The 12,100-nt window shown below is 27.7% G+C and overlaps 1 protein-coding gene across 1 annotated transcript in view; it reads right to left on the reverse strand.

Moving 5' to 3' along the window:
* Window positions 1–3,944: 3,944 nt before the first annotated feature.
* LOC142323114 (leucine-rich repeat-containing protein 47-like) overlaps window positions 3,945–12,100 on the reverse strand; it is a 44,021-nt gene continuing 35,865 nt past the window's right edge. The window contains exon 7 of the mRNA XM_075362315.1: window positions 3,945–10,242. Coding sequence (XP_075218430.1) covers window positions 10,106–10,242 — 137 coding nt within the window. The 3' untranslated portion in view covers window positions 3,945–10,105. The remainder of the gene's footprint in view (window positions 10,243–12,100) is intronic.

A 12,100-nucleotide genomic window follows, 5' to 3' on the forward strand; every position in this document is an offset into this window, starting at 1 on the left:
TTCTTCTTTATACAACTTATAATTTTTAACAATAAACAATTTTACTGCAATTATGATCTTTTATTGACTAAATCTCCTTCTTATAGTGTATTAGAAGAAAACTGCTGTCTGTATTGCAAAATCTGCTAAGACTTATTTACAAAGAAAAAACGGTTATTATCACAGTTTTACATTTGAGAACACTAAAACTTAAAAACATTTGACAAATTATGAATGCATGCTGTATCATGTTAACAGCAGAGCTACATTAATATTGAGGATAACTTTTGGCTCTCCTGGAAAATTCTAGTGAAAGACTTAGCAGGTTTTGATTGTCAGCTGTTTTAAAAATATGGTTCAGTGATATAGGATCAATCAAGACAAAATCTTTTGACTTGACAGCTGATTTAAATAAAATAATGACAATTTCACCTTATATAATTAGCTCTAAATTGGTAGTAACAGAGTAATGTATAAAAACACAATCAAATGGATGTAAGTATTTACTCATTTTGATTTTTCAATTTGAGATAGTCAATCAAAAGCTATAGCAATTTCTCTAGACACTCATTTAGTGGCAAGACATATTCAGAGCTTGAGTTGGTTGTTAGGTGTTAAATTCTTGCTTAGACATTTAAATCTGTGTATAATTTCTTCCATTGATTTGCTAGCTTTAGAAAAACTGATTGGTATTTACAAAAAAAAATTTAATTTTAAATAAGAAATTTAGCATAATATTTACGAGCGTGGATTCTTGTTTCAACTAAATTTATATTACTTTCTAATGCAGAAATTGTTCATAAATATAATTGAGTAACTGGACTACCATTAATGACTTTTACACGTAAGCACTTCTTAATTTTATGACTAGTTTATCACATTTTAACCTAACTAAAATATTTTAAAGGACTTGCTCTTTAAACACTCCATTTTATGCAATAATTGGCATAGTATTAGTTCCAAAATTATAGATAAAAATTATAAAGCTCAGCATTGTATTGAAATTTTAACATAAAAACTAAACCTTTTGGCAAGTTTAACAAAAGTATTTCTTTCATAAGTGCATCTTTTGTAATGGGCACCATGATTCAACTTCGGGAAAATTTTGACATACCTTCGCATTTCACATCTCCAGACCCCAAAACCACTGTCAGTTCAAAAGTTTATATATATTTATATATTTCACTTTCTTGTGGACACAATAACTGCCGCAATTTTGCGCCAATCACTTTCAAATTGATACATAGAATATAACGACCCAAAATCTCGGTTGAGCTTGTTAATGGGCAAAATCGAACCATGGTGATGGAAATGTAGGACGTTTTTCGAAAAACAAAATATCGCTATAACTTTCTTAAGTAAAATATTGAATTCGTTTAGAGTTCCTACTATTCTTTGGATAAGGGCCTAAACCTACTTAAAAACTATTAAACACTTTCAAAATATTGGAACTTATTTTGAAGGTGAATCATTTTATCTAATAATTTTAGTGTTATCATAATGCTTTTCAAACAGATTACTAAAAGCATATTAAATTATAAAAAAAATATTTTTTGTACAATTGTATTATAACCTGAATTATGTGGCTGGAAACTGCATCATGTCATTATGATGCAGGGTTCAACTGATCAAAAGCCTACCCTTTTCAACCACTGACTGATCAGAAGCAGATATTGTTTACTGCATCAGCTGGTTTTTTACTTTGATTTTAAACAAATTTAATAGTTACCAAGCAGAGGTTCTTATGAACAAAAAATATTACATTTTTACAAATACATAATAAATCTTAGAAAAGATAAAGGCTTTTGCCTTCTCAAATAGGTAACGCAGATCAAACCCCACCCGTATATTTTGGAATGCCATTTGACAAAACCGTAAACAAAAAAGTGTTACGATTCGCACTGGTGGTAATGAAAAACAAAGGTGTAGTGTTATACTTTGCATTACTTCTGATGGATCAAAATTACTTCCGTACATTGTTTTTTAAAAAAAAACTCTTCCTACCGTACAGGTAAATGAAGTTATTATTAGAGCACAGGAATCAGGTTGGATGGATGAAACCTTCATTTTGATTGCATCAGGTGTGTATGGCAAAAGTACTCTAATAAATACGGTATGTTTGATGTTGAGGAAGAAATCAAGAAGTTCGTTAGAACTTCGCCTGTAAGATTCCACAGAACTGGACGGTATGGCGAAGTCAACAAATTATGTTTACAGTTCACATGATGACCTACCCAAAAGTGAAATGAAAATAGGAAAAAAATAAGCATGAAGACGTATTTCAGCTCAATTTGTAATAAAGAATACTTTCAAAAAATACCTCAAATTTTGTTTCACAGTTTTTTCTTCCATTTGATGAACCGCGGGACTGGAATATGTCACTTTTTCCTCAAAAAGGTGGGTTTAGGAATCGCACCGCTAGGTAGCAGTACTTAACGGCACCCGAATCTATGAATGATCTTGTACAAAAATTTGATAATGTACTTGAAATAATAAAAGTTAAAGAAAATATACTACAGCCTGTCTTAATAGTAAATGCTCTTATGTAAATGAAAGCACTGAAGATGAAACAATTTTTTTAATTCCCATTACTTCATTAAAAAAAATAAAATTATTAGTTTTCAAGAGATTATAGCTGCTAATAAAACACAAAAAAACACCAACAGTAGGAAAATGTTGCAAATATGGTAACAAAGATTTATTACATAAAACAGAAATAAATTAGATTGGTAAAATTTCTGTTCTAATTAGAACTATTTGATGGAGAAATAAAAAGTTAATAATAATACAAAAGGTATGTCCATGGATATGATAAAAATTGAGGATTACACTTACAAAGTAATAAGTGCAATATTAGATCATGGCTATTTGATTCGTGAAAGCCATTATACTAGTTTTATTAAAACAGGAAAAATATGGTATAAAGTGAATGATGTGACTATCAACAAAAAAACCTGACTGAGATTCAAAAAATGTAATTTGTTTGTTCTAGAAAGTTAATAAATTTTAATAATAATAAATCCATAAGATAACAATCAGCAATTCATAAAAAAAAAGAATGATCTAACAAAATGCAGTGATATCCAAAAAAATTACAATGAAATTGTGAACCGGACGATTATGATTACTAGTTGTTAAACAACTAGTAATCATAAGAATTGTATTATTTCTGTAAATGTGATATGTAATGCATATAAATGAAATCTGGCCAGTAATTTTTGTAACAAATTTTTCTATTTTTTGCTTATTATATGGAACGCTTAAACATTGTTTATTGTCTATTACATATATTTAACATGTACTTTTTTTTAAACAAAACTCGAACAAATAACAGATTTTGATAATAGAAATGTAATGTCTTACCTTTTTTGATATCAGTATCATTTTGTTAAAAACAGTTTTATTTATATTACAGAAATTTTTGGTTTTTTGTGGGGAAGAAATGGTATCTGCAAGACTCTTACCGTATGGTTTACAATTTCATTGTAATTGTTTTGGATGTCTTTTAACTGACTGATATTAAAGAAAAGGCAGAACTTATGACTAATAACCTATTGCCACAGAAATGTATTGTAAAATGTATTTCTTGAAAAATTAAAAAAAAAAATTTATTCTATCATTGATTAAATCAATAATCCCAATATTTTCTCAGCTGTAGAGAAAATAAGTTATGCAACTTTATAATGGCTATTAATGCACTCTTGTGAAGTTTACGACAATCGCCAAGGCTTGTGTTGTAACTTACTTCTCACACTCGTGCATTAATGGCTATTATTATAGGCTGTTGCATAATGTAAGAAGTGTATTTTTATGTATCCTATTCTTGATACAATTAAAAATGTTCCAACAATTACAAGAAATCCTGTTGTCAAGAAAAATGATGATCCACAACATTAACAATAATAATATTCTAATCTTCAAATTAATTCATGAATGAAAAACAGGAATTGAATGAAGAAAATTAATTAATAAAAAATAAATTTATTTTTACTTAAGTAGTTAAAATAACAAGTATTGAAAATTAAAAACAATCTTTTTTAATTTAAGAGTAATGAAGTAAAAACTACTGAAGTAATTGATTTTGCAAATTAAATTGAAGAAAGATTTTATAAAGAGAAAATTCAGAAGAAAAATACTTTAAAAATAACATTGAACCAAAAGAATAAAATTTACATAAAACCTAACATCCTAAAAAAAGTAACTTAAAAAAAGAATAATTCTCCTCTAACTATAATCAAAAAATAATTTTTAATCATTTCTTATTTATTAAAACATCCAATTATAAAATTAATCAATTATTCAAAAACAAAAAAGTATTAAAGAAAATAAAAAAAAATGAATATCTATAATTACCTAATCAGCCATCCTATTAAAATACAATGAAAAAATGGGCTCTACAAATCATAAAGATGTTAGTACTCTCTGATTTATTTCTGAATTATGAGCAAGCTTACTTATTATTAAAGAAAAATTTTTATAGGCTAAATTGGCTATGCATGTAGCAGCATTACTGCTTTTTTATTGAAGATGTATGTATGAAGTGGATCTATACAAACACAATTCGACTTAAAAGAGTTCTACATTACTATAGTAATTATTCTTTATTAGTTACATAGTACAATATAAAAATGTTTATGACCTTATATAATCTATAATCATTATTTTATGAAAATATGATAATAATCCTTAGTAAAGTAAATATGATAGTAATCCTTAGTAAAATATTAACGGAATGATTTTTTTTTACTTATTTTATTAAAATAATGAATAAAGTTTAATTTTTCAGTTAAAATTACTCATTAATTATTAATACAAAGAATAAATGTGAAGCTATGAATAACTGGTTTTTTTTGTGAGGTAAAATATTTTTTATTAATTACTGTTTGTGTTTCATTTATATTTTTTCTTATTTAGGAAAAATAAGTAATCTCACCATCATCCTTTACTGAGCATAAGATTTGTCTTATTCAGGAGAGTAAGACCTTTTAAATCTGATTTTCCCGATACGGTACAAATATTTTATATTTGTTGATATACATATTTATAAAAGAAAAAAGTTGTTGTTTTCAAATGATAAAATTTGTCATGAAACTGTTTACTACTGTTAAAAAATCTTTCTGATGGGAGATATTTTTTCTTATAAAAAAAATATCACCAATACAACCTAGAAGTTGTTGATGAAGTAAAAATTCATACTTCAACAAAAATGTTAACTATATATTTTACAAAGTTACTTTGGTGAAGTTATACTTTCTGACTTTATGCACTTTTCTGAAAATGGTAGTACCTGCAATTTTTGCTGTAAATAAGTTCTGAATGAAATAATGCTAAACAGAATAATCATTGTATGTCTCAAGCTAAGATTTTTTCTTTTGTTATCCAGATTATAAATGAATATTTAATTTATTTGTTAATTTTAATCTCTTTGAACCAAATATTTATAAATTGGAATGATTCATTTAGGGAAGAAGGAATTAATTTATAGCTGACCAAACGCTAGCAGTTTCACATATTGTTATTATATAGTTTGCATAATAGTTATACTTCTGTCTCATTACATTCGCAATAGACTAGTTTAACTGATAGAGTAAAATTTTTGAAGCGATTAAATACCAAAGTGAATGTTATATATTACATAATCTGTAAACATATGCTCAAAACCTAATTGTAAGAGCAGAGGCACAGATAAGGCTAATAACTGTTTGGCGGTGAATATTACCTGGTTCTACCACATTGTAACAAAATTTTCCAGTGATCTGGTTGGTAATTTGTCAAATGGTAAACCGTATGCATAATTTTCTACAGCCACAAACAGGAGCTCAAGTGCAGTCTAGAAAATATATTACGTTTAACCTAACATATAGTAAGTGGAATGTGGCATTTTTGCACTCATGGTTGGCAAAGTTCATAAGGTGCCAATAACATGGAAATGTTGATGTGTTCTAAGATACAAGGGCTGCCTTTTACATTTTTACAAAAACAATAAAAGAAACAAAAATTTCTGGTACAAATCAGTTTTATTGTTTCTCAAAATATTTGCTTTTAAGATTAATATACCTTTGCATGTGTTTGAAATCAATTTTCAAAGCATTTTTTCCACTTGAAGTTAGTATCTCAATAACATGGTTTTGTAAGGATTCAACAGCTTCTTTAAGTGATGAAAATTGCTGTACATGCATTTTTTGTTTGACACTTGGGAACAAAAAGAAGTTTTTAGGCAATAGGTGAATATGGGTAATGAGACAATTCAATGTTTTTCTCCATCAAATAATCAATTGTTTGATGTGCTGAGTGAGAGCTGGCATTGTCATGATGAAGAATAATGTAATGTTTTCGGTTGTTTCTCCTGATTTTATTGATGACTTCTAGCAAACAAATTGTTACATACCATTCAGTATTAACTGTTCTTGAAGCTCAAAAGCAATGTCCAATATAAGTGAAGAAACAAACAATCATTTTCTTGGAAGTACTTTGCAAATTAATCACTTTTGTTAGATTCGGTTCATCTTGGAACACGCACACAGTTGATTTTTTGCTTAGTTTCTGGCTCGTATGAATATATTCAAGTTTCGTATCCTGCTACGATGTATATTGATTTTGAATTTCCTCGATCAAATTTTTTTGAACATTTACACCAACTGACACAAGCCTGTTTTGGAACTTTGGTCAAATTATGCGGAATCCATCATGAACAGATCTTTTTCACAGCTATAAATATTCATTCAAAATCAAATATACTGTAGTCTTTGATATGCCTAAGGATGCCTCTATATCACAGTAAGTTATACGTCGATGTTTTTCAATCATGTTGCGCACAATATCAATGTTTTTTGAAACAACCGATTTTGGTTGACCTTCATCGCTGATGGAAGCACGACCATGACAAAATTCTGCAAACAAATTGTAAATAGTATTTTGTGATGGTGATTTATTACCAAAAGTTGAATGAAGCAATTTGAAGCATTGCTGTTTAGTTAGCCCCTTACTAAAATCATAAAAAATCATCTAACAAAATCCTTCATGTGAAATTTTTTTCACAAAATTGTTTTTTTAAACGTTCACTGTAAACAAACTACTCAGCTGATTTCTGAGCTGCCAATGTTGTATCAATAAAAAATGTAAAATTTTGCAATAGTAATGTCACATCTCAAAAGCACCATCTAGTGGTTGTTTGTAAAAACTTAAATGTGACCTTTGTACTTAGATTCAATTATTGACTGCGTTAATCCACTGATTTTTTTTTAAATTAAGATATAATAATGGATTGAAAATAATCATAAGTAACAATAAAATGTTGATAAATAAGATCCTATAAATCTCTAATAATAAAATCAAAACATTTGTGCACCTTGGTATTACACATTTGATGAGTGCAACACATCTAATGTACTATCTTGTCCAGCTCTTTTTCTACCTCTGTAGTCTACAGTCCATCTGTGACATCGTAGTAAAGTAGACAAGCATAGCTAAGCTAGGCTGAGGAGGGGGAGATAGTACTCTGTTTGAATTCATTTGATGTATTTTAAGAACTGATTTGTATGCTTCGTATGTTTTACTGTTACCACAATCTTGATTAAGCTTAATTTATCCTCATTTACATGTGTTTTTTTACATAATATGTGTGAACCATATGTCAAATAATAATTTTCAAATGTTATCACATTTTACTATGCTTTTCAATCAACTAATTACTAAAGAAAAATAATAAAAACAATTTTATTATTTGTCAAGATTTTATGGGTTGGGATTGTGTACATGCCGCAGAGGTATAGTCTTGTTAAAGACGAAAAGGACTTCATATAGCGAGTTGCTTCTATTCAACAAAGTGATCTGGTATCTCAGTTCTTCCACAATATATAACAATACACATACATTTATTGTCCATATTTATAAAATTGATAATAATATTTGTATTTTATTTTTTATTAAAAACACATAAAATTTCTATAATTGTTTTACCACACATTTGACAAACGTATGGTAAGATTATAATAAAGATTTTCTATATGCGGCTTTAGTAAAAAATAAAAATATATGTACTTGACACACCATAAGATAAAATAAAAACAAAATGCTGATCAAAAAGTTAATAGTGTTTGAATGAAGTATTCACTAATATTTTTTTTTCTTTACTATGATTTAACATTTTGCAACTTAATCTGTTTTCTTCCAGTCAATTTGATAAAAACTACTTGTTTCAAAATTAGTGATACGTATGACAGTTTTTAATCAGTACTTTCAGGTGAGAAATTGAGAAAAAAATTAATTGAATATTTTATTTTTTATCACACACAATACAAAGTCTGAAATTAGAATATATATTTCACACATGGTACAGATTTTCTGGGTTAGAAATTCAGCATTGCAGATTAAAGGAAGTTTAAAACAAGAACTTTAACTGAACATATGAATTATACTTTATAAACAATAATAGTGAAGTTAACTGAATTAATAACTATATATATTTAAACTTATTATATTAATTTCAATTAAAAAACCTTTAGAGATTAAGGACTTCTATTTAGCAGTATGATGAAAGACTGCATAATTGTTTACCTCAACAGAACTGTGTCACCAACAAAATTTTCACCTTACTAAATATTATACCATAAATGTCCTAATCTTAAAGATGAGATTCTTTTAAAAAAAATAATAGCAGGTTCTACAAATATGAAAAAAATGTCATATCAAACCAATTGCATAGTAACACTATTACACAAAAGTGTTGTAATTTCAAAGACAGAATAAATATATTTTTTTCAACCTGTCAGTCTATTTATCTAATAGGTTTTCTTTTATAATATTTCTTTGATTACATAATTTTATAATAGCAAGGGATTGTTTTTTCCTTACCTGATTTTTCAGTTCTACAGATTATTCTGGATCCTTACCAGGCAGGAGTCAAAATGACTGTAATAATTTTGATTAAAACTATATAAATAGAAAATATCTGACTGTACATTGAAATATTTGGAGTTTAAATGTTAGGACGCATTATACACAGGTAGTGTTATCATTTTCAGTAATAGCTGTTACTTTTGAATTTCTGAATTAATTTCAATGAAAGTCACTTTACTGTTAGAAAACTTGATTCAGATGGAACTAAAATTTTACAAAGGAAACAAAATTAATTTATGCAATCACAAAACCATAAAAAATGACTATATGGCACAAAAATATTCTTAAAATTTATATCACTAATTAGAGACTTCTGTAAAATAAGGTAATACTTATATACTACCCACAGACTGCAGGTAATGTTTTTAGGAATTTAAGTGGTTTAAACTGTTTTTATACTAGTATTTAACAATACTAGTAGTAGTATTTAACAATACTAGTAGTAGTATTTAACAATACTAGTTAGTCATATAGTTTCATATTTACTGTATTGTCATAAATTAAGGTTAAAATTACTCTTTTTGCAGTGTTTTTAAGCAGTTTTATTTAATTATTTGAAAGTGTTGGTTATTTTAATGAGCTAAACTAATTAACTATATAAATAGTTAGTTGACCTTTAAGAGGTAACTTTTTAAGAGCTTATAAGTTTTTATTTAATTAAAAAAAAAAATTGAAATTGAAAAATTAGTGCAAATCAAATAAAGACAAAAACTGAATGTACTACAAAAAGAACTAGGCATGTGTAGAGTAAAAATCAAAATAATAAAGAAAAATAACAGAGAAAAACTAGAATGTACTATGAAAAAAGCAAGGGTGTGTAGAATAAAAATCAAAATAAAGAAAACTAACATAGAACAACTGAATATGCTATGGAAAAATCAATCAACACTTCGGTAACTTTGACGAATATGAGAGATGCATGAAATTCATTTAAAAATGTGTTTAAATAGGATAATAAATAATTTACATAATTTTGCCACTCCCAGTTATATAACAAAATTACGTTCATGTCAATTTACAAGATAAAAATTCTTGTTGAAAAATAACAAATGATGTGACAATAAATAATGCTGACAGATTTCTTACACAATTTCAATAAAATTGGGAAGGCTAAACAGCTAATACAATCACAATATAAAACAATTCCAGCAAAAATATAAATTTAAAAGTTAAATTTTTTTTATGTACAAAATGTTTTAAAGATAAAACAATTACACATATTAACATTTTAAAACATATTCTTCTTAATGGTATTACTAGATTGTGGAAAATGCAGATCTCCATCAAATGGATAATGAAGTTTAGGTCCTTTTTCTGGAATAATTAGTACCTCCTCTACATCAAGAAGACTAGAATCATCATCAACTAAACAGACAAACAACATATTCATTTGAGTGGCAAGTTGCAAGACAAGTAAACATAATACCAGTTGTAAATTCTTACATTGCTAAAATAACAGTACTTAGGATTCAAGAAACCCAGTAATTGTTCTTGGATGGGAACTTAATATTATGAGTGCCATCTGTTTAATTTAAGAACTTATACCCCGTAGTATTACTTTTAATGTTTCACAACTTTGTTAGAAACTATTGATAGCAGCAAGAGGCATGATACATACATAAAATTAAATTTCAAAACATATTAATTTTTGAAACTTCAGAAGTTTCAAAATTAATAATACACAGTACATTTATCAAAGAAATAGATGTGTTTGTAGAAATGGAAAATACTTTTTGACCTTTTGAAAAATCATTTAGTAATTATATGATTTTGTAAGATTTTTTAATTCTGTAGATCTTTATCACAGTCATCTACTTCAATTTCAAATTCATTAATTCTTTACATAATTTGCCCAAACTGCATTATCAGTACCTGTAAGTCACATGATAGGCAAAAAATTATACATGTCAGCTGTTGAATAAAATCTTAGTTCTGATTGAGTTTGAATAACTATAATTACATTTAATAGGCTAAAACAATACTGAATGACATCTAAAAGCATTCAGAAGAATAATATTTTTACTTAATTCATTACAAACCATACAGAACAGTTGACATTATAGTCATGATATATTTTACAAAAACACTGTTGACATATCCTGTGGCAAACAGTGTTAATTTCAAAAGAAGAGCAATTTTTTTACTGCAAGTATTTATGCTGATTAATATAGAATCAGTAATAAATATGCTGATTCCATCCAGGTAAAAATGACCTGGTCTCAAGTGATTGTAGGCAGGACGGATGCCTTGGGCTTTCCTCTGGAAGGGATGTAGGTCTTGTACTATGGTTCCTCAGTATAGACAGCCCTTTCTCAATAACCATCCCTTTTCCTTATCCTTGGTCCATTGTTTGTTGTCTTCAGTTCTGTGGGTGCAGGTCTAACATGCTAGGTCCATGCTGAAGATACTAGGTGCTGTAGAGGTAAGAGGCAGCACACCTTAGTATGTCATTATCTGTAGGGATTTGATACAGGAAATTAAATTTCAAATATACCTTATTAAATTTTGTCACTATTAACATTCACAGTCTAGGTACATTCCGGATATATAATGTAGGTTTAACTCCAGTAGGAAGTTAAGTTTGTTCTTTTCCAATTGAGAAAAATCTTCCTTGCAAACTGTTCAACCTAATTATGCTTATATGTTTAATCAAAATAACTACTACTTCTTACATCTTTGTGGTTATTATTTAATATACTAAAAGTGCAAAGTTGAATTAAATGTACATACTTGTGCATATGGCTTTGGCTAAATTTAATTTAAAGTGATTTACAGCAGCCAATTTTTAATGGTACAGAATGGAAATATTTGGACAATTTCCAACCTCAAATTTACTGGGTAAATTTTACTTAACCTGCTCAAGTTAGATTCTTTCTATTCATTACAAAATGGTGCCTTACAAAACACTTTGGATCACTTTAACCCTTGGATGATCATTAATCCTAAATGTACTTAAAAGAGCAACAGGCAGCCATTATTAACACAATCTATGATATCCATTTCAAAATACTAAAAAAAAAAGAGGAAAAATAAAAACTTATATACAATAACTTGCAAGTACTTCATCGTGTTTAATAAAACTGGTAATTAAAAATTTGTTATGTAATCAGAAATGCTTATTGGATGATTCCAAATACGTAAGATGGACATACAAGGGCTGTTTTTTATCAACCTCTGATATTTAAGTAAACAAGATAGGCGGGAGCCAGGTCTGTGCGTTGTA

The sequence above is a fragment of the Lycorma delicatula genome, chromosome 4, assembly GCF_047948215.1.
Source record: "Lycorma delicatula isolate Av1 chromosome 4, ASM4794821v1, whole genome shotgun sequence".
Taxonomy (NCBI): domain Eukaryota; kingdom Metazoa; phylum Arthropoda; class Insecta; order Hemiptera; family Fulgoridae; genus Lycorma; species Lycorma delicatula.